Source organism: Bactrocera dorsalis, chromosome 6 (assembly GCF_023373825.1).
Source record: "Bactrocera dorsalis isolate Fly_Bdor chromosome 6, ASM2337382v1, whole genome shotgun sequence".
Taxonomy (NCBI): Eukaryota; Metazoa; Arthropoda; class Insecta; order Diptera; family Tephritidae; genus Bactrocera; species Bactrocera dorsalis.
This window is the reverse complement of record NC_064308.1, coordinates 31,566,133-31,591,416: the sequence shown is the minus strand read 5'-3', so window position 1 is coordinate 31,591,416 and position 25,284 is coordinate 31,566,133. Positions and strand designations below refer to the sequence as shown.

General features: G+C 34.2%; 1 protein-coding gene across 2 annotated transcripts in view; it reads right to left on the bottom strand.

The window, feature by feature from the left end:
* Positions 1-25,284, bottom strand: part of LOC125779386 (procathepsin L) — a 323,484-nt gene that overhangs the window by 182,949 nt on the left and 115,251 nt on the right. For both annotated transcript variants that reach the window (XM_049460725.1, XM_049460724.1), the window contains exon 4: positions 4,201-4,336. In XM_049460725.1, the coding sequence (XP_049316682.1) occupies positions 4,201-4,336 (136 nt within the window). The remainder of the gene's footprint in view (positions 1-4,200; positions 4,337-25,284) is intronic.

Sequence of the window (25,284 nt, the reverse complement as noted above, 5' to 3'; positions counted from 1 at the left end):
TGTTACTATAAAGAAGGCACAAGGACAAGCATTACAGGTAGCAGGAGTTCATTTAGAAAACCCATGCTTCTCTCATGGTCAACTTTATGTAGCCTGTTCACGTGTATCTAATGCCCAGAATTTGCACATATTTGCACCCGACGGGAAAACTTATAACATGGTCTACAAAAATATACTAGACTAGAGGACCCGTCCACGCTTCACTGTGGCTGATACATAGATAATACTACTACTACCATCTATATGATTTCTATTAGTTGGATTATAACTATTAGTTAATGAGATATAGCATTTTTCTGAAGCAACTTGTGTTAGTTTAAAAAAATCGAGCATAAAGCATTTCATGTGTCAATAAAGCATTGTTTTTTTGTGAAAAATACTGTTGAATTTGGGCTCAGGGAAATCCACCGTTGAGTTGCAAAGTAGGTGTTCATAATCCAACAAAAACAACTAATTCTGAGAAGTGTTTAAGTACTCTCTAATCGCAATAAATAAAGAAATATAGCTCCATCATTTCCCGCTGGAGTCCAATCGACAGTCATTCTAGTGGACTGCACATGATGAAGTTGGTGGTGATGGTTTTCAGGCGTGGAAAAACGAAAAAGGCGGCTGGAAAGGTTGTGACATCAGTCTTTAGGGATGCACGTGGTATTATACATACTCAACGACTGATTACTGAGCCATTTATAATCTATTTCACGGCGTATTTGGTTGCAGTTATTTTCTTCTATTCCAAATACTTAGCAATTGTATTATGGAAAATGTCAATGTTATTGGAAGTGTTTTCGCTGGCTGTACTGTATTCTCTGGGTTGAAAAACACTCTTTAGCCATTCTTCAAATAAACTGCGAGACGCACAACAGTCAAAAAACGTTCATGAATTGCAGAAGTAAAGCGCTTTATTGCAGTTCACGTATCGACCGTATCGTTCAAGACCGATAACCGCCATATTGGTTCCTTTGATGACGTACAGTGTTGGACAAAACATATTGGACTCATATCAACGAATTACATTATCATCTCCTATTCTCGCAATTATCATTTTATATAAAAACAAATCACTCAAATTTGAAGAATAACTATTTATTTTATGAAAACATACAAAACCGTAGAAATTATTTGATTCCTTGCCATTTTATACGAAAAAAATTAAACATATTCAATATTCAGTGCGACAAAACATATTGGAATAATGATTGTTATTTAATATTTTATAGCATAACCATAATTTTTTATTACTTCACTGCATCCATTTGGCATAGAAGCTATAATATTGTTAATAACTCCTTCTGGAATGCTTAACCAGGCTTGTTTTTCAGCTTCGAACAATTTGTTTTTATCTCCATTCACTCCTTCTCGTCTATCCCTCTATTTGTTATATACCAAAGATTCTCAAAGGATTGAGATCCGGCGATTGAGCTTGCCACTTTAGGCCATTAATATTTTGAGCTACGAACCGATTTGCCACTGGTTTTGACGTGTGCTTTGGGTCGTGTCGTGTTGAAATTACCATGAAAGTGGCATATTCCACTCGGCATGGGGAAGCATCACGTTCTCAAGAATATCCTTGTATATCAATCGATCCATACTGCAATTGATTCCATGAAGAGGTTCAACGCCAAGCTCGGAAAAACGTCCTCACATCATATTGCCACCTCCAAGGTGCTTAACCAAACCTTGGCAGTATTGGGGATCTTATTTTTGGTTGGCGAACTCTTCTCATTCCGTCTGAATTTTTCAACCAAAATTTCTTTTCATCAGAGAAAAGTATTGTTTTCTATTGTTGGTTTACTGATCAGTTGATGTGTTCCCGAGCAAATTGTAATCTTCTTAGTCTTTGGTTTCTTGATATAAAAGGCTTTTTAGCAGCCCAATAACTTGTTAGCCCACCTGCACACGCTCTTCTTTGTACAGTACGGCTTGAACTTTCAAATTTAAAGCTTTAACCCCACTCGCTGCCGACATATCAGGAAACTATTTATGTTCTTTAAGTTTTTTTGAATCATCATGTCCTGTTCTAGCTTTGGGTGGTCTTCCACGATGGCTAGTTTCCACAAATCCACTGTCCCTAAATTTCTTTATAATAAAGGTCACTGTGGATTTTTTGATATAAAATTCGTTACAAATGTCTTTTTGTGATAATTCATTCATGTAGTCTTTACTAATTAATTGTTTTAATAGAATTGAATGTTTGTTTCTAGCCATGGTCACTTTTTGTTATTAATTTCTTCGAAATAAATAGAATTTTAATGACGTCACAACTTTTTTTATGAAGATTCTTGGTTAAAATAAAATGATGGTGTTTTTCTATGTCGTTGTTCAAATTACGGAGAGAATGCAAAATCGTCGGAAAATAACGGGATTTTCGAGCCTTATCACAAAAAAACCCGACTAGTCCAATATGTTTTGTCGCGGTGAATGTTGGGTACTTGTAATTTCTTTCGTATAAAATAAAAACTATTAAAAAAAATTATATGGTTTTTCATTGTTTCACTAAATAATTAATATTCCTTTATAATTAAGTACTTTTTGATATCCAAAAATTGTACTTTGGAGAATACCACATATTTTTAGCATTCATAGCCATCAGTCCAATATGTTTTGTCCGACACTGTACTTACAAACGTATTTTATAGATTACACCAAACTGCAATACTAAACATTGATATGAGTTTTGAGTGTGAATTAGACAACAGTGGAGAATATAGTACGATCAATATGTTCTCAACTTCGATATTCACTACTCTAAGTTGAATGGTAAATGTCCTGCCATTGTCGTCTGATGAGCTACGACGATAGAGTGGATATCCATCATTTCCAGTTTGCGTTTCCGAAAGAAAAGCGCGTGGATAGTGTTTCGTGCCTTTATTGCAAGTGGGATTGTGGTGTCCGCAAGGTCCATGCACCATATTGGTTTTCATCACTTCGTAGAATAATGGATCTTTCTCTGCATGAGGAATTTCGGCAGAAATAAGTTCATCAATTTGATCTGGTGTAACCACCATCCACCATTCAAAGAAAAATGTGTGCCTGGGGCAAACCTCTTTTTTGCAACTCAACAGAGTACATCCAGCATCTGACTGCACCATACTTGTATATACATACGTTGCTTCAAGATAAAGTTCATCAAACACCGTAGCTGTTTGAAAAGTCTTGCTGTAGTATCGTGATGATCGCTTGCTGATTGACAGCGATCCATAATTCTACACATATGTCATCGCATCGTGGGAGTCTCATGAAGTTCTTGTGTCTTGAGCTGCCATACGTTGATGGCAAAAAGAACGCCGACCGATATTAGCGCGATGTCTTCGTTGCTTCGTAACAAATTTCAATCTGTAATTGATCACTTCGTTTGAAACACACATAAAGTTTTCACTGAATAATTTTCAATAACTTTTCCGGAATAAAAAAGTAAGCGACCGAAATTGAACGATTCAAATAATTTACAAATCAAAATATTGAAAAACAAAACAAAAAAAGAGGTGTATGAAAAGTCACTTTTTGGAAATTTCCAATTTTTCGACTTTTCCTTATGAAAAGTATATGGTTTTTTTATATCTAACCCTTTCCAGATCCACAGCGAACAACTTCTGATTTCATGAAGATTGGGTCCGCCGTTCTCGAGCGTTAGCGTTACTAACAATCAGTTTTACTTACATATTTATGTATGTATGTATATACAAAATAAAACGTTTGTATGGGAAAAAGAAAAGGGTTTCCGGCAATTTTCGTAATTTTTTCTTACATAAGAACCTTCTCCTAATAATAACAAATACAACAAAAAAAAAATCAGCCAAATCGGTTCAGCCGTTTATGAGTGATGAAATTACAAAGAAAGTGGCATTGATTTTTATATATATAGATTAACACTCTGTATTTTATTTTTTTAAATTGTTAGAATTCAGAATTATTTATTTTTGTTACGGTGAAATATATTTTAACATTTTTTGTTGCATTTCAATACGCATATTTTAAGGTGTTGAAACTTCATTGTCTGTAGTAATTTTTAAGAATTGTTGATCTCAGCCAAGCAATAAAATTTAGTTATCATTTTGACTCATTTCTATTATTATACCCTTACCCTTTATCTCTCATACTTATTTAATGGCTCCACTGCGGGCGAAGCCGCGGGTAAAGAGCTAGTTAGTTAAGAAATAAATCCACATTCATCACAATCATTACATTAGAATATATTATTACCTTTGATACATATTTATAATCCTGTTCGCGCATCAATCCACCCGTCGCTTCCAAATATTTAAGGGTATTCCTTAAAGATCCACCAGTACATCCCTGATTCCCAAAAGTTACGCTGCAATCTACAATTTGCTGCGGGCTGAAAAAAGTTTTGCTATGTTTTAGAAAGGGTAATTTTAGCAAATATTAAACAAGAAAAAACATTAACTTCGGTTGAACGGAAATTAAGATTCCCTTCACAAACATAAAAAGATTCCATAAAAGAACATGATATTATCGATCAGTTTGTGTGACAGCTATATGCATGCTATAATGGTCCTTAATTCGCCGTTCAGACAATGATCAGCTTCTAGGGAATAAATGAATTCTGTGCAAAATTATAGATAGATAGAGACAGACGGACCAACTTGGCTAAATAGACTCAGGTAATCTTGCTGATCATTTATATATGTATGTTTATATTTTATATAGTCTCCGACGCTGTTTACAATGTTTAGGGTATACTGGACAATTACAGAAGTTCGGGTGTGGCAGAAATTGGAGCCTTGAAATTCGCAAAATTAAAGGCTTGAAAATATTTGCAGATATCAGCGAAATTCTGGCATCAATTTGGGCCTTTTAAACTTTTCCAAAGAGAAGGAAAAAAATGCTGCGGACTAGTTGATGCGCCTGTTAATCAAAATTTTGCTCGCCCGTTTTCTGCACTTTTCCTAAACTGTTCTTGTCTCAAGGTCAACTATCCAAATTTTTCTAGTATTAGACGTAAATCAAATATTATTCGTACATTTCTTCAGGTTTGAGTTTTGATATTTTCGTTACTGTTGAGAGTTGTCTTAATTCTGGTTACTATGACAGTGTGTATTTCGACTCAAAATTCAATTTTGTCTTGAGTTTGTATCAATGTGTTTCTATTCATTTTTTTTTTCTACATCCTTTCTAATATGTAGCTCTTTACAGTTATATAAGATTTATGCAACTAATATTCCACAAGTTTTAAATTACTTGAGTTTGAATAATATTTTTATTCTTGGTGACTTTACTCTAAAAAATATTGTCTGGTTCAGTAATTCCTATAGTTCTGTCATTATTCTCTTCAATGTTTAGTCTTCTCACGAGCTATATCTCATTGACAGCCTGTCTAGCCTTAACCTGATTCAAATTAACTCTCATTCAAATAGTCTTCATCGGTTTCTTGACATAATTTTCTCAACGACAATTTAAATATTAGGTTCCTTGACGGTTTGTTTTCCATTACTCCATATATATTTGATACTTATTTTTTCGCTCCTGTCAAACCTATTGACGGATTAAGTTTTTAATTTATTTAATGTGATATTATAAAATTCAACGATCTGCACTTGGGTTTAAATGAGATGATTTATTTTCGGGATTACATATTGTTTTTCCAAATTTAATAAATCCATTCAAAATTTTGTTGTCATAATATCCCCATTAAAAATATACAACAATATACATATTATCTGTATATGTAAGTTGCCTGTGTGTGCTAAGAACCTCAACGGTTGAAGAATCTTCAAAATAAATAAGACCGGAAATTCTCTTTAACAAAAGTTCATGCTTGTGAAATATAGAATGGGGTGTCCGGCCATTCCTTCCGGTTTATGCTGTAGTGATAAGTCGGCATGCACTGCTGGTGAAACTTCCAACTTTCCTCAAATCTAATTTTGTACATAATGAGCTTGGAGCTACTTCTATTTTTTCTGCTAACAATTTTTCTTTTTTAAATTTTGCAACACTGTGTTTTTAGTAGGATGATATTGCTATTTGTGATATCAAGCCTTCTTTCAAAATTGATCTTGATTGGCTGCCGCCTGTACTTATAAAAAATTGTCCTGCCTTTGCTTATCAACTTAAGCGTTTCTTCAATAAGTCTGTCATCAGGTAACATTATTTCAGACATTCGTTACCCCTATTCTTAAAGGTGGTAAAAAGAATGTATTATTCAAATATAAGTATAATTTTAAAATCTCCACCATTTCCAAGATGTGCTCCGTTACAGATAAGATATTTTCTTGCAGGTAAATTAATCAATAACGTCGTCAGGGTTTGTTTCTGTTCGCTCTACTGTGTCAAATTTAGCTGTCTTTTAGTGATAATTAAATGTTAGCCTTCTCCGCTGGATTTTAAGTGTTTATACAGATTTCTCTAAAGTCTTTGCTAAAGTTTAACACAATATTATAATTAAAAAGTTATTCTTTTTAGGTTTGCACTCTGTCTTCTTGCAGCGGATCGAGTTATATTTATACAATAAACGTTGTGTTTTTATTGTCAATGGAGTGTTATCCGATACTTTCATTGCATCATCGGGAGCTCGGAAGATGAAACTAAACTTCAGTATGACTGTTTAATCCAAACAAATACTCGTCTGCATTACTCCCACAAATTACATAAAGTAATAGAGGCGTAATGCAGAGGAATATCAGCCGCCCCAACTTCACGCAACAGGCGAAAAAGGAGAAAAGAAGAACTTATCTTTCCCGCGCTTTTTTACCAAAAGGTATTTATTATCCCACCTACTAAGCAAGTGAAGTAATAGACAGTGAATACGGAAAACAACAGTGCGCCATCCCACGATAAATATCTTTTTTCTCAAATTACAACAAGTGAACAGAACAGTGAGACATTCAACAAGTGAACACAATAAAACGTTTCTAAACAAGGAATCCACACAACATTAAATAGCGATATTCCACAGCATTTCAATCAACAACAACAACACAGAATAAAGGAATTAGAATCCACTGCAGGTTACAACATTTGAGATAACTAATCTAGCATTACATATACTTATATACATATTTACACATTAATACAATTAACCATTAATGCTAACACACACACACCCATATGTTTATATACATATATGTATATACCCAAATTTATATTAAAGTGAAATTTATAACGTTAAAACTAAACTAACTACCTTTTAATTATTCGCAATCGGCCCCATACGTCGACATACCCCGACATTTTTGGTCATTCGAGCCGGATAATTAAAAGAAAAAGTCTTCGTGAGAATTTTACTAACAACATCGTTGGAGTTCCAGAACCAAACCCAAAAGTTCAAAGAGTGCACCTACCAAATAAAAGGTTTATACGCTGAATCACAAATACCCCAACAAAAACAACCCGAAATTAACAAAAACCGGAAAAAGCTGTAAGTGCGACCCATATTTTTTCTACATAATAATATAAAGTGCAAATCATATTTGTTAAAAAATACCCAATTGTCAAATTGTGTCCTTAAGAAGACTTAAGCATAATTTATTTGGTTTATTGGGTTGCCAAAAATTTGATTTGCACTATTTAATTACATGTACACACATATTTACATATATTTACCAAAGAGAAGAAGTGCAATAATAAAATATATGTAAATTAACTTCCCTTGTGTGGGAAGTATTAAAAAAATATATTCCGTTCCGCTACGCGCGGTAGAAATTAAACACAAGTGTTGATTTGAGCGTGATAATATGTGGTGCGCTTTGATCATCAAGATGATCTCTCAATACGCTTGCCGATTATCCATTGGTCTTTATTAGTAAAAGCACTTATATTTATATTCTTATAATTCTATGCTTATTACTAAAGATGCTTTGGCATTACATTAAGTGATGAAATGCCAGAGCATTGGATTTCCAATTATTCTCATTATCAAAACAAATAATGGAATATTGAATTTTGCTTACTTATCAAAACAAGTGATGTATTGATTTCTTATTAATTAAAGTATTCTGCTGACCAAGCAGTAATACTGTGAGAAGATACAATTTGTTTACATTTATCATTAAGTATCTGTGTGGCTGCTGCCGTTAACTCCCCCCTCTCGAAGATGAATCGTCCCCGATTCAGTATCATTTTTTGATATATTGTAAATGCTCTCTAAAATAGCATTATATGACAATTCTTGAAATTTTAATTTTTTGCTTTGCTTATTGGTTTTATATATTTTTTTTTTAATTTTAAAATCTTATAGATTATGTATATTGTTATTAATAGTACAAGTATTACAATTATGTTCCAGAAAAGTGAATGATTTTTAAATTCTTTAATTCGTTCACTCAAAATATTTATGTTTTCAAATTTACATTCTTTATTCTGTGTTTCCATATATTCTATAATTTCATAATTATTAATATGATTATTTTTTAAATATTTCCAAATTTTACAATCAATATTTTCATAAATTATATTATCAATGTGTGTATAGTTTTCAAATGTTACAAGGTAGACTCCATTTACGGCAGAGTCATCTATAATATGATTTCCAGAGACTAATATTGCTCCTTCTTTAATTATATCTATATCTTTATGTTTTTCTTTAATTTTTTTACATTTTCCTATTTTTATTGGACAAAATATTTGATAGGCAAGTATTTTTATTATTAATTTTACAATAAGTATTTATCATTTCTTTTTTGCAATTTTTTATATGTATATATTCTTTTTTGCATTTCGCAATTTCATTATCAATTATTAATTTGCCATCTTTTTGTGTAATTGCTCTTACTTCATAATATTTACAATCATATATAATTTTTGGGTATTTAATATATATAACTATTACATCTTTATTTTGTACAATTTTAAACATTGAAATATCTATTAAATCAGTTATTTTCAATTGTCCATGTTCATTTTTAATTATGTTTTTAATCTCGTTTAAATTTAAAATTGTTGGGTTTAAAATTCCCGTTTTTCCTATAGCTATTGTATTAATCATATTTTGTAATTCAGTTATTAGGAACTGATTTTTTCGTTTCGTTAGAATTTTAATATCAGATTTTTCATTAATATTATTAATTGTTTCTGTTAATTGGTTAATAATTTCACAAATTTTAGTATTTGTTGTGTATTGTTTATTATTATTTTCAATTAATTCGTTTAATTTATTATTTATTAACACTAGGTCGTCATGGTCTGGTGTTCCTGCTATCAACTTCCATAGTGTACCTATTTCATTTATTCCTCTCCTATATCTTGTATCCTTAATTTGTAGTTGTTCTAATAAAGTTTCTATTAGTTCTATTTCTGGATCTGTTTCTAAATCGTTAATATATGCTTTGTCTTGTTCATTATTTTGTTTAAAATTTTTATATCTGAGTTTTTTATTATAATAATTTGTGTCTGAACTTATAAGTTGTCTAAAGTATGTTAAATTAGTGATGTGAAAAATATTTCCGTAGTCATTATACAGGGCTACATCTCCGTCTTCTAATAATACGTAATCTTCTCTTGTGTAGTCCACAATGTCTGTCATTGTATTGGTAACTAATGTTAGAATAATTAGGGGTATCATACTTTAAAAATATATGATTAAGATTTAATATTATCTTTATGTACTATTCTATTCCTGTAATTAATTCTAACCGTATTCCCTAAGTCTTCTTTTACTACATGTTTCTTGTATCTAGGATTTAGTTTATTTCTCTCTCCTGTAATTTTTTCATATAAAATTTCTCCGCATAAATATGTTTTATTAATTCTATTTTTATTGTGTCTTTCTAGCATCTTAGTTTGTGCTGATAAAAGTTTTTCTGGTAAAATATCATGAGAGACTTTGTTATAAAGTACTTCAAATGGTTTCTCATTAGTTACCGAATGTATAGTTTTATTATATTGTTGGACAGCTATAAATATTGATTCTGAAAAGCTTATTAAATTATATTCTTGTTTAATACATCGCGAAATTTCAACTATTGTTGAATGTAACCTCTCAATTTGACCATTCGTGGTACTATGATTTGGGTTACAAAAAAATATTTCTATTTGAAGTCTCTGCATCAAGGACTTAAATTGTACCGTAGTGAATCCTGGTTCATTATCAATTGTTAACTTCTTTATATCAGGGAAACTTTGTAATATTTCTAACACTTTATCTTCTAAATTAATCTTATCTTCGATTTGCTTAATAACCAAAAATTTGGAATAGCTATCTATACACGTAATGAATTTTAAAGATTGCGCATAGAATATATCCATGTGTATCTGTACTCCTTCCTCTGAAGGTATTGGGACCTCTCCAATTGGTATTTTTATAGGGTGTCTATCATATTTGTTTTTATTACATATGTCGCAATTCCTTACGTATTCTTTGAATTGTTTCCTCATTTCTGGCCAGTAATATTTTTTACAAATTTGATCCAAATTTTCTTGGTAACTTCTATGTGCTCGTATATGCGTTTGTTCAATTATAATTCCTTGGTCTTCTCTGTTTGTTATGTCAATCGCAAAATTTTTCGTATATATGAATTTATTAGTAAATGTTTCTCTTATTTTCGCTTGTATTTCGTACAGATCCTCTATTGAGCAATGTATTGCCGTAACTATATTTGGTTTGATGTATTCCTTTAATATTGTGATTAAATTATCAACAGTATCATATTCAATTAAATGTCTAATTTTTCCAAATTCATGAATTTGCTCATTGATTGTAAATCTATTTTTACTTAGTAAAATTTGTTGTTTAAATTGGTTTAAAGGTTTTTTTGTCTCGGGTATCTGAGTATGATCACTACTTTCAGCTGAATGTTGAGTTACTGTGGTTGACGATTCGTCGGATAAATTATTAAGAAATTGTCGTGATAGAGCATCTGCTACCACATTTGTTTTTCCTGGTTTATATATAATTTTTGCTCCATATTCTCCAATTAAAGCATGTCATCTTTTCATTTTCGCATTTGGATTTCTAGGTGAGACTGCAAATGTTAGTGGTTGGTGATCGGTATGCAATTCCAAATCTGAAACTCCGTATATATAATTTCTTAGATTTTTTAATGCCCATACGATAGCGTATAGTTCTTTTTCGTTAGTCGCGTAATTTTTTTCAGTTGAATTTAATGTTTTAGATATAAATGTAATAGGTTTGCCCCCTTGGCTTAAGACTCCACCAATAGCTTCATTTGATGCGTCTGTTGTTAATAAAAATGTTTCGTTAAAATTTGGTTGAATTAATTCAACTTGATCTACTAATATAGACTTCAATTTCAAAATTGCCAAAAGTCCTTCTTGTTCCAGTCTGATTTGAATTTTTTTGGACATATGTTGTGAAACTCTTCCGTTTTCACCTGATAAATGTATTGTTAATGGTTTTGCTATTTTAGCATAATTTTTAATGAACTTTCTGTAATATCCAATCATTCCTAGGAAACTTCGTAACTGTCGTAGAGTTGTTGGAACCGGAAAATTTAAAATAGTTTCAACTTTTTTTGGATCTGTCTTTATAACATTATTTGCAACAATATATCCCAAAAATTCTACTTCTTCTTGGTAAAATTTAGATTTCTGTAATGAAATTTTCATATTTGCGTTTTTTAGTACTTCTATTATTATACGTAAATGTTTTTTATGTTCCTCGAAGCTTTTTGAAAATACGATTATATCGTCAATATAAACGTGACAAAATTTTCCAATAAAGTCCCTTAAAATATTGTCCATCGCCCTTTGAAATATACTAGGCGCGTTTTTTAAACCAAATGGCATTCTTAAAAATTCGTATTTTCCGTTATTTACTGAAAATGCAGTTTTTTCAATATCGTGTTCTTTAATAAGGATCTGGTGAAAACCCGATTCCAGATCTATTGTGGAAAAATATTTCGAACTTCCTAAATTTGAAAGTATTATATTGCTATCCGGAATTGGATATTTATCCGATTTTGTCACTTTATTTAATTTTTTATAATCGATTACCATCCGCAATTTCGGCGTACCGTCTTCACTTACACCTTTTTTTGGTACAACCAAAATTGGTGAATTATATGCGCTCTTACTTGGCCTTATTATTTTATCTTCCATCAATTTTTTTACCTCTTCGTTTATGAAAGAATTAGCAGAAAGAGGATATGGGTATTGTTTACTCCATATAGGAGTTTCAACAATTGTCGTTATTTCTGCTTTTATATCTGTTCGAAACGGTAAATTCATATTTATTGAAGAATGTATTTGATATATTTAATTTCTAATTTCCTCTCTTAAATTTTCAATTTCATCTTCGTTTATGTCGGTATTTCCTTCGACTGGCGCTTTAGAGAATTTTTCCTCTAAAATAATTTTGTTTACATAGTTTTCCTCTTCTATATTGCCGGTATTATCATCGGCTGGCGTTGTAGAACTTCTTTGTTCCACAATATATTTTTTATTTAATTTGCCGGTATTATCATCGGCTGGCGTTGTAGAACTTTTTCGTTCCACAATATTTTTTGCATAATTATTACTTCTACTCTGCTGGTATAAATCTTCAGCTGGCGTTGTAGAGCTTTCCTGCTCCACAGTATTTATTTTTTTATATTTGCCGGTATTTCCGTCGGCTGGCGCTTTAGAAGTCTTTGCTTCCAAAGTATTTTCGTCCTCCTTAACAATCTTTAACTCATCCTTACTTTCTTGATGCTCATATTCGCATCCTAAGCTAAATATATCCTCCTCTTTTTCATTATTTATTATTAACTTCTTTTTTTCCAAGTTAATCACTGCATTAATGTCCCTCAAAAATTTGTATCCTATTAATAGGTTTGCTTCCAAATTTTCGATTTCGTAGAATATTTGTTTTTTACCGAATAATGTGATAATGTGATAATAGCGTATTATCGAAAATCCATTAATTGTTTTTACTCTCTTTTGTATATCCAATTTATTTTTATTTTTGTATATTCCTGATTTAATATAGCAACTAATTGCTCCCGTATCTATTAATATTTTAAAATTCTGACCAGTAACCCTGTCATCTAGAAATATATATGGCAGAGTTAATTTTGGCCTAAAAAATGATCCTCCTTAATATTATTAATGCGCTGTGTCTTAGTCGGTGGCTGCACATTCTGTTGTGTACTTCCATGTGGCCTTTTTTCTAAACTGTTTTGGTTAAATGTTGTTGGCTTTTGCAATATACGGTTGCGTGTATGGATGCTTGAGTCGACATCCATTTGTGTAGGTCGTGGTTGGTTATTCTGGTATCCCATTCTTTGGTTATAATTCCTTTGTGGCTGGACTTGTGGGAACCGTAAATTATTATTAAAATAACCATTATTGAATCTGTTGTTAGAAGTATGTTGCCTGTTATTATTGTTGGGATTTGAATAGTTTTTCCCAAATTGTAATGCGAATGCTGCTCGCATATTGTTGGATTCTAATTCTTGTGCTTTTGCTAAAGCATTTGGTAAGTCGCTTGGCGATAGTGAAAATAAAATGTTTGCTAAGTTTCCGTTTAGTCCCGTTATAAATGTGCGTAACGCATCCCGCCTATTTTTAGCATTAAATTCTTTAGTTACGGCACTAAAGTCATTATCGTTTTGTTAATTAGCAATGTTAATTTCTCATTAACCTTATTATAAAATTCGATTATGGAGTAATTGCCTTGACGCAAAATACTCATTTCTTGCTCAATTATATGAGCTGGTCGCTTGTCGGCGTAAGCGAAATCTAATCGTGCTAGATTAGCATCAAAATTTAAAACCGTTCCGTGGTTGGACAAAATGTCATTAGCATCGTGAGTAATTTTATTTCTTAATATTGTCAATACAGCAAAATACCTACGGCTGCCTCTTACGTATAAACTCATCGCATTGTTAGCCGATTCCCTCCAGCTAACATATTTATTCTGTTTTCCCCCAAATTCTGGTAAAGACTTTATTACTTCTAGGGATTCGTCACAGTGAATCTCTGAATTTATTACTTCAGGTTTGTAATCTGTTATTGTTGTAGACTTCGTTAAGTCTTCTATTTGTCTGCGCATTTCAGATATTTCTAATCTAAGTGATGCATTCGTTGCGACAATTAGTCTTGCGACTAAGGTCTCATTTTCGCTAGTTAAAGCCATTTTTATTTATTAATTTTCCTTTTCTTTAAATATGGGCAATTTTCAATTTATGGTTGCTTTTACAATAATCGCAATAATGCAACCTTTCGTATTTTGGAGCACTTGTATTACTCCCCATTTAAAACAAATATTCCTTTTTTGATACTTCTATCATCTCTATAGTCTCAGACATAACTGTCTTCTGATTATAATAATCCTCAAGTGTGGCCTTCTTATCTTTTCCTATATATTTAAAAACTTTCTCCATACATTTAATTTTAAGTTTAACTTTATTTACATCCCTTTCTTTTTTGTTAATGCTATCGACTAATACAAATCCTTCAAGATTTCTAACTATTCTGTCTATTTCGTTATAGTCCAAGTCAGTTGGTAGAGCATCCGTCATTTTCTTTTTTATTTTTTTTTTTTCTAATTTTTATTTTAATTTTTATTTTTCGATCCTTTCTAGGAGAGGAGACTCTTTTATTCTGGAGGGTCTGAAGTTCAGAATCGCAGAATTGAGTTTTTATTATAAACCGGAGGGTCCCCCTTGGGGTGGTGAATCGCGGTTTTTTTAAAATATTTTATTATTTGGCTGGTCGAGCCTTCATTTAAAATTTTTAAGATTTAATTTTGTACTTTTTATTTTTGATCCTTTCTAGGAAAGGAGACTATTTTATTCTGGAGGGTCTGAAGTGCAGAATCGCAGAAATTAGTTTTTGTTATAAACCGGAGGGTCCCCCTTGCGGTGGTGAATCGCGGTTTTAAAAATATTTTATTATTTGGCTGGTCGAGCCTTCAATGATTCTTAATAGTTTAAAATTAATTGCTAAAATTGATTGTCTTATATATTAATGTACTAATATATTTGATAAATATGGATAATAAAATCTTACTCCTTCTTCTCCTCGTCTTTTGTGGTGTGTTGTAATTTCCTTTGTCCTTCGTTTCCCTCGATGGCTACGCCGCTGCTTGTCGTGTAATGCCTAATGATGTTTTTTTGTTTTTTAAATATTTGTATTTTGTGATTTAAGTCACTCTTTACTTCTTTATTCACTGTTCATTTTTAAAAATTTATTTAAAAAAAAAATTTTGTTCTTATTTATTCTGCGATTGTCACAACACAACAAGCAATTAAGTTTTTTCTCACTTTACTTCAAGTTTGGTTTGGCGGCTTTTCTCCCTATTTTTGGGATACTTTGTGTTTTCTTTTTAATTTTTAATGCGTTATTCACATATGTACTACCTCTCGCATGAGGTTTATGTACGTTTACCGGTTAGTGTTCACTAATCGCGACCGTTATGGTTCTAGGGATACATTTCTCTCCTTTTATACGACGAACACGTGCCCCACGTTGGGCGCCAATTAACTTCCCTTGTGTGGGAAGTATTAAAAAAATATATTCCGTTCCGCTACGTGCGGTAGAAATTAAACACAAGTGTTGATTTGAGCGTGATAATATGTGGTGCGCTTTGATCATCAAGATGATCTCTCAATACGCTTGCCGATTATCCACTGATCTTTATTAGTAAAAGCACTTATATTTATATTCTTATAATTCTATGCTTATTACTAAAGATGCTTTGGCAATACATTAAGTGATGAAATGCCAGAGCATTGGATTTCCAATTATTCTCATTATCAAAACAAATAATGGAATATTGAATTTTGCTTACTTATCAAAACAAGTGATGTATTGATTTCTTATTAATTAAAGTATTCTGCTGACCAAGCAGTAATACTGGAGAAGATACAATTTGTTTACATTTATCATTAAGTATCTGTGTGGCTGCTGCCGTTAACTTGTATGCATATATTTTGGCGTAGGCTATTGCATTCTTCTGAACTAAAATTACATATGTATGTGAAAAACGCTACTCCCTTCTCTCTGCAGTGACGATGACGTGAGAATCCACGACATTTGGATTTTTGCCGTCGCAAACGTTGCAGCTGATTGCTCTCTCACAACGCAGGGTTGCCAATATCGATATACTGCAGTAATTATCAACTTTTATAATTCAATCTGTTCAATATGTTTGAAATTTTCTTAAAATAACTCAAAATCAGAGTCGAATGATATTATTTATAAATATATAAACTATTTTTAATAGTTTGTTTTCAGTTTTGGTATTTTATATTGTAAAAAATTGTAATTGAAAACAAAGATGTGCTCAAAACTATATATGCGTATTGGGCAATGGCAACATTGTTCAAATGAAAACAAAGCAAAGATGGCTGATTTCTGCGTTTTTACCACGTTTTTGATTGTGCCCACATTTTGCCGATAAGGAAGGAAAAGGAAGGAAGGGAGTAGCGTGTTTGACTGGCTAGCTTCTTATACCTGATTTCTTTATGAACGTTCGTATCAGCAGAAAATACCCGAAGTGATGTATACTTTTGCTTCAATGATTGAAATGATCGACAGCGTTCGGTTTGTATATCATCCCCTAAACACTGATTTAGTCGGGTACTTCTGTTCTATTTCAAATACTTATGTTTGTATGTACATGTATGTATGTATATACATATGTTATATGTATAATGGAAATTCCATCGAGTACAAGAAATGTATGTATATATGTATATATGTACGTTTTCGATGGAGTTTCCATTATTTACTGATATATTTTTGCCACACATGATACAAATCAGTCCAGCAGAAAATTGTTCTTTTTTGCTGTAGTTATAGATTTACTCGAAGATTTACTTATATTTTACCCAAAGTTTCATTTCAATTCAAACAATCGTCGCAACGCTATGAACTGACATGATACGATTGCAACCGAAGCCAGCCATACGTTTACACGATCGTGATTGCCGAAGAACATATTGTTCGTGTTGCTTCGGGTCAGTTGAAGCTGGCAGATACACGAATTGATTAACAATGTTGTCTATGCTGAACTGAATTGATTTGATTGTGTTTTTGGCACAACTGTTTGTTCTGATTTTATCATACTCGTTGCAGATCTCTGATACATGTATATACTTAAATATATACACCCTAGGGTGTGCCATTCTGAGGCAACCTTTTTTTCAACTGAAAAACAGGCTCAAAACTTTCGCAAATGTGTAAAAAAAAGTCACTCAAAAGATGAGCTCCTAATATTAATATTAAGAGGTGCCTATTTCAAATTTTCTGTTTTCCATATAAATTACATGGAAAAAAAATCATTTTTTTTGTGGTGGTTATTGTGCGGAGGTTTTATATGTGCCCCTATAGCTGCCAGTAGGGATGGTAAACTCGATTCCGATTCTACTCGAAAATCGAGTTTTCTCGTAAAATAATCGATTTTTCGGAATCGATCTCCAGTAGTCGAAGTCGATTAAGAATCGGTTCTTGACAAAAAAAGGTTGCCTCAGATTGACACACCCTAATACACCCGCTACATATCTACATACGAATAGCGCACCCATTCGCTTATATTTGTTAGTGACGAAAATTGCTAGCGAACAGCACGTCAAAAGACAAATACCCAGTAGAAAATTAAAAAGGTGACCCAGTAGGGAAAAATACAAAACCCTGCCAAAATTTAATTTATCAATTTTTTTCTACGATTCATCGGAAATTTAATAATTTTCCATTTATATTAACAATGGGACACCATCGAGACAAAAGCGAGAAAATTACTTTCAAATTTTAGAAATAAATAAAGCACTTAAGAAAAAGCTTTTTAAAGTTTGTTTTATTACATTTTCGTAACTCTACGCGACTTATTTGTCTCGTTTAACCCAAAGATTAAATATATCTTACCCAAAAATGGAAATGGAAGATTTCAAAATTACGACAACGGATTTAATTGAATTCGTGGAAGACCATCTTCAGACCCAAAGTGAAGATGAATCGGTCTATACCCTAGAAATTAGAAGGGTCGAACTAAATTCCCTTTATGAAAAAGCAAAGCACTCATACGATGCGATCAGAAGAATTTCCCGCGAAAGTCATGAAACCATCGATTTCTTTAAAGTGAAAGAAAAATACCTAAAAAGTTATCAAATGTACCTCTCTTGCTTAGCTTCCATCAACAAAGATGTAGATACGCCTAAAACAGGTGTCAACTCAACCCATTAAGGAAAGGACTTCTGAAGGCATAATGATGGATTTCACTCCTGCAGTTCACCTTCCACCATGCGACACCGACATCTTTTACCGAGATTACACGACTTGGCCCATCTTTCGGGATATGTTTACAGCCCTGTATATCCGTAACCCAAGGATTAGTAACTTTGAAAAACTCTTTCACCTTACTCAGAAGACCCGAGGAGAGGCAAGAGAGGTTATTCAAAACGCACCCTTAACAAATGATGGTTTCATACTTGCCTACAAAACCCTCGAATCTGTTGGAAATTTCAAAGCTTCAGTAGCAAAATTACCCCCATTCCACACCGGTACAGTTAAAAGAACAGATGAAAAGAAATATAACTCTTTTTATGCAAATGTGGCTGAAACGCCAATTCCTAGACCCTCTAACACCCAAAGGAATAATAATTTCAACTTTACTCAACATAATATAGATGCAGAAAGCTGTAAGCTCTGCATAAAGCAGCACCCTATTCGAGAATGCCCCAAATTTCTCGCAATGAAATTTGTCCCGTATCTCCACAATCAAAAAATATGGTTATTGCTATAACTGCTTGGCCATATCACATAGCTACAAGAACTGTGTGAGTAAATTCTCGTGTCGTAAGTGTCACAAAAAACACAATACTCTGATATGCAGAGAATCCAGCTTTCGACCTGAATCCACTCCGGAAATACCAAACGTCACTAGTTCGAACCCTGAAAACGCTTCAAGTACCGCACTACCCACCCAAAGCACAAATACAAATCGGCAGTCCTACACAATAACTATACAGTCCACTAAATCATCAGCCCAAGACCCACCCAACCCAAGTAGGAAGCAGTTATTACTCGGTAATTCAATGGTTCAAATAGAACATAATGGCCAGCGATATTCCGCGAGAGCTCTTATTGATTCAGGATCGGAAGCCATATTTATATCTCGAATACTTCAGAGAAATTTGGATATACCCACCCACTCTGTATCAGCTCAAGTGACCGGACTAAACAATGCAGTTTCAGCAACACCAACGAATATTTGTGAAATCACGCTTTGCTCACCCTTAAACACGATTTATAAGGTATTAGCACAGGCATTTATACTAAATAGCCTTACTGATAATTTACCCTCATACCCCTTGGATCCAAATCAGTGTGTTAAAAATCTTGGATTCACTTTAGCAGACACCCAATTCCACAAACCCAGACCCGTGGATATACTAATCGGTAGTGATATCTATCCAAGTATTTTATTCAATGGAGTAAAGAGAAACAAACAAGGTTCACTCTCAGCTCAAGAGACAGAATTCGAATGAATATTGTCCGGACTCATAACCCAACCCTCCCAAAATTCCGCCATAGTATCATTTCACAATAAAGTGAACCCTGAGAATCTCCTCACACGTTTTTGGGAGGTGGAGGAAATCCCAAAGCAATCCGTAGTTTCCAAATCGGACCAAATTTGTGAGGAAATTTTCCAAAAAACTACCCGTCGTAATATAGATGGGCGCTATATAGTAACCCAACCCTTCAAAGAACCCGACAATATTGATTCGGATACTCTAGACATATAGCGTACAAGAATTGTATTAAAAAAAGCACGTCTGTATTGTATAACCGTCTATCGCCAAATAGGCCGAGTTTTTATAGTATACCTCCTTAAATATACATTTGGTTAACCGTTAACGGATTGTAGCATCACGCCACATGATACATATGTGCATACATATATACTATAAGTATAGTATGTCTATACTTTACATATTGTAGATTTACATTTACATTCGCTAAGCTAGAGTGAAACTACTAGTCTGCGACTACAAGGCTAAAAGGAGGACACAATCATATTAATCATTCAGCATTCAGCAATCAGCTGACTGGTATTGGTTTGCGTCCTTACTAATTATGCGCAGAACTGCATTTTACTGAACTTAAATCTTGAACATCCTGCCCGGCTGAACCCTCGCGGTTCAGTAATTCTTCTGTAGGACCTGTTAGGCGGCATAACTTCGGCACCGGTCGCTGACACCGCTGCTTAATGGGAAGTCCATTTGATGATGTCTGATTGGTATTGTACTCTATGGTCACGGTACGTACCAGGCCATCACTTCCCGGGTGAACGTCAATCACCCGTCCCATACGCCAAACCGATGCACAGTGGGAGAAATGGTCAATCTCGCGGCGCTTTCTTAATAGCTTCTTCAATACAATGAAAAAATGCATTACTTTATTCTAAAAATATGTTTTAATTATTTATTTATATGTTTTTATGTTTTATTAGAAAAAAAAACTATTCAGAGTCGGTGCTCTCAGAATTACTGCCGTCAGGTAGATCATTTGTATGTAAAAGAAGATTTTTAACCTCATCATCTATTTCAACATGATTTTTGGAGTACTTGGAGGTGCTTTTAGACTTAGATGTAATAATAGGATCTGAAGAAACTAAAAGAGTGTGTATTAAGTCTTCCATTGTATTCAACCTTGAGTTTTTTCGCGTATGGTTCAGTCTATAACTGCGAAAATCTTTATTTCTTGCCTCAAGTGCCTCTTCTGACATCATTCCTATTGGTAGCGAAACTTTTTCAATTATATCTGCTCCGTGTATTAATATTTTATGTATAGATGGAGGCATATAAAACCAAGGATATTCGGAAACAAATAATTCTGCTGTATTCCAAGCATATATGCGAAAAGCCTCTATGTTAACTGCATACCCACATGCCATAGTACGCAAAATTATACCAAATCTTTTTATAAGTTCTACTTTTACGCCAGTTACTGTAGAGGCTAAAATTGGATGCTGGAAAAATATTCTTGCAGTATCCCCAGTGTTTGTATTGCCTGATCCTTTCGTGGGAATGTCCACCAATATACCCATTTTTTCTTTTAGCTCAAGCTGAATCTTTCTTTTGGTTTGCTGAGCGATTTCTTTATGTTCTCCACGAATTTGCCAATTTTGTATTGGTATTCTATAGGCGATATGAATTATACACTCAAAGCACCGTATCCAAGCATGGAGTGTTGACAATCCGTACTCATACAAGTGATCCTGTGGTTGTCAACTTTGTCGGAACAATGCTTACAATTTGCCTTTTAATATTATCTATCTCAACCTTAACTAACTCCGCTGACTCTTTTTCAAAAATTATTTTAATGGGTCTGCAGAACCGAGTTGAAGAAGGCCTGTTATTTTGCCATAGAACAGCGTCTCCTTTTTTAATTTGTAAAGGCACAATACATACAGCAAATAAATACTCATCAGTTATTTCACAATCAGAAGCACTAAAACGTTGACGGTAAGTGGAGTGACCACTGCTGCCGTCACAGCCCCATTTAAATATTGCTTTTATGCTGTCATTAATATTGCCTGCAGTCAAAACACCTTCAAAAGATTTGGAAAATCCTTGTACTATACGTGCAACAGTATGGTCTACAAGACTTTGCAGGGAAACTTCCGCTGAAAGTTCAGTTACGTGTATGCCACTGGGGTAACACTCTGTTTTAGCCTTAAGTAAAATATCGTAGCTTGGATAAATATTGCAGTTTCGTTCTTTGGCACCATATTGCATTATTTTGTACGACCTTTTTGAGTATCCGCCATCTATATAAAGAGATAAAGCTTCCTCAGGTGTATACGGAATTGGGGTTTTTTGTTCAGAGCTTACAGACTTAAGCATTTTCGAAGCAGTCGAACTTTCTTCAAACAATTTTGAAACAACCTGTGAAGCATTTCTTTTTCCAGCTTTGTAAAGACTTACGCTTGCCGCTACCATTAACTCTTGGTTAGGTGTTTCGTTAACAACTGATGCAATTTTTTTTTTTTTTGAGTTTTCATTGTACACTCTGAAAAAGGTTTTTGTATACGGTGATGAACAGTTGGCTTAGAAAAAATTATATTTTCATCCAACCATTTCTTATTTCGCTCTTCGAACACTGACATAACCCTATGACATTCTTTCCACTTTTCTACAAGTTTGCTTATGAAATTTCTTAATTGTTTTTGAATTTGGCGAGTTTGCTCTTCACTATACTTTGAGCGATCAATGACGTTAGAAAATATATGATTTTCAACCATTAGAAATTTTTTTGTTGGTACTGGTTCACTGTGCCATATTAAAAAAAGCGTGCGTTTAGACTCTGCCATAGTATCTAAAAAAGGAAAAAAATCAGTAACTTGCAAATACTTGCAGCCAATTTTTGGACAAGACGTAGACCACAACATATTTTAACAAATTATACAAACATTGAATCGAATCCCATCGAATCCACCACACTTATTTTCTACGGAACATTGGATTACACATATAAAAACACTTTTATATAGAACAATTTCTTTTTCCATTGTAAAGATCTAAAACATATATTAACTGACCACAATGACTTTTTTTTTATTTAACACATACCAAATAATAATAATTAAGTCACAAATCTTATTACAAAATATTATATTTAAGTTTTTCAGTTCAACAAAAATTGCACTTAAAAATAGGTAAATAGTAATTATTGCACTTGCTAAAACATGTGTTAAATTCGAAAGCTCACAGTTATGCGAATATTTGGAACAAAACAAACACGAAAACAGAAAAGACACCGTTAGGAAATAAATTTTCAATAAAACAAACAAAATTTGGAGAATTCTGGATTTAAAAATTTCGCTAAAGCGCCGCTAGATTGACCATTTCTCCCACTGTGCGATGGTGGCAAATTTTCACCACGTATAAGAACTACATCTCCACGCTGAACATTGGGTTCCGATCTAGTCCATTTGTTGCGTGTCTGAAGAGTGTTTAAATATTCGGATTGCAAGCGACGCCAAAAATGCTCCAACATTTTCTGGAGGCGTTGCCAATATCGAAGACGATTTTCTGGAGCTTCAGGCAATGGAGGATCTGGACGACAATTGAGTGGTCGTCCGATCAGGAACCGGAGCTATCCCTCCTTCAGGATCATCGTAGAGAGCTATCAGTGGTCTCGAATTTAGACACGCCTCGATGCGAGTCAGGAGAGTAGACAATTCAGTGTAACGCAACGTCTGGCTGCCCATGATCCTCAACAGATGCTTTTTAGCTGAACGAACTGCTGCCTCCAATAGACCGCCGTGATGAGGTGCGGAAGGTGTTATGAACTTCCAACATGTACCTTCAGCTGCCAGATGTTGTTGAGCATGTGCTGTTACCCAAGCCTTTAAGTCTTCCAACATTTGACGATTAGCCCCTACAAATTGTGTTCCATTATCACTGTGTAAGGTGGTACAGATACCCCGTTGACTTATGACACGATCGTAAACATCTATAAATGCCTGTGTACTCAAGTCCTCTGCCAGCTCAATGTGTACCGCTCGTGACGCTATGCAAATAAATACGGCATCATAAGTTTTTGTAGTTGGGGTGGCGCGATGCGTTCCCACACGAACATGGAATGGTCCGCAGTAATCCAAGTCACTTCGAGAGAATGGTGGAGATACTGGTAAACGCTCTTTTGGGGGCGAAGCCATTTGTTGACGTTGTATAATTTTAAGATGCCTACGACATGTAGTGCAGGCCCAGATGAAAGACTTTACTTGCGCCCGTGCGCCGATAAGCCAGAAACGCTGTCTAAGGAACTGAAGCATTTGTTGTATTCCACTATGTAAGCAACGTTTATGAGCATCAGCGACTAGTATATAAGTCAGAGCCCCATGCGGAATTATAATTTGATGTCGCTGATCTTCACTTAAGTCGGAGTTTGTGAGTCGACCACCTACTCTCAGTATGCAGTCTGTATCCAAGAAAAGAATTGAGTGCTAAGATTTCACTACGACCCGCAATTCTGGAATGTAATGCAAGAGACTTAATTTCTTGTTTAAAATGATTACCTTGTGCTTGTCGAACATGCAGAAGTAAAGCCCAGTGCTGTTCTGCGACTGAAACTATATCGTTCCTGTAACCACGATATTTGGGTAACCAGCGCCTTAACCAAACACTGGTGTTAAGTAAACGACTCAATTTACTAAATTTCTCTATGAGAGGTATCCTGTTGTCTTTCGTAGATGTCATAATCCACTGGTGATTAGCTCTGGAAACGAAGATGGAGACCACACGAGATTCAGCAATTGAGAGGTGCTCCTCCTCTTCCGTTAAAGAAGGTACACGCATTTCCTCCACGCCTTGGTGAATACACGTCGGTCCGGTCCACTAAAGATGATGATCTGCTAAGACGGCGGGAGATAAGCCTCTGCTTGCACAGTCGGCTGGATTTGATTCCGAACGAATGTGCTTCCAAGCGTTGATGTCTGAATTGGCTTGGATGTAAGCTACCCGATTGGACTAATGGATTGCTTGAACGTGGATGGTGGTTTGTCTATCCAGCATAAAACAATAATAGAATCACTCCAATATGTACATGAGGCGTCCTGTAGACCTAAAGCTTGACGTACGTTGTCCAAGAGCTGTGCTTGACGTACCACCTTTATCGATGGTTTGAACATATATAACTGCTGCATACGCTTTGCGACTAGCATCGCAAAAGCCGTATAAATGCACCAAAGAGCCCACTCGTATGCCTAGCCAACGAGGAATACGAAGTCGTTTAATATCTTGTAAACTGTTGCGCAATATCACCCATGAATTGAGTAGCTCTGGAGGAAGTTCAGCATCCAATGGCAGGCCAGCCTTCCATAAGACCTGTATGAATAGTTTGGTCAACACGACTACAGGTGCTAATACCCCAGTTGGATCATATAATTTCCCCACGTCACTCAAAACCTTTCCCTTGGTATGCATTGACGTGTCGTCAATTAAGCCTACCTTGAAGAAGCGCTCGTCGCTCACTGGATCCCAGTAAAGACCCAATACCTTGGTTGTTGATTTGTTCAACTATAGTTCTGATGCAGAAACTGTTTTACCGATTATCGCAGATAATACGTGTGTAGAATTGGAATTCCACTTTCCCAATATTAATTGTCCTTGTTTCAAAATAGTCGCTATATCTTGAGCACGGGTAATAGCAAGTTCATCGCTGTCGACGCTATCCAAATAGTTATCAACGTAGAAATTATAAAGTATGCTATGACGCGCTGCGGCAGCCCGGCTTGGGTCATAGATGACTTCATAATTGTCATTCGCACATTGACGCAGTGCGCGTATTGCGTTGAACGGACTACAAGCCATTCCATAAGTTACCGTCTTCAACTCGTACACTTGAAGGGGTTCATTTGGCGATTCACGCCAAAGTATTTGT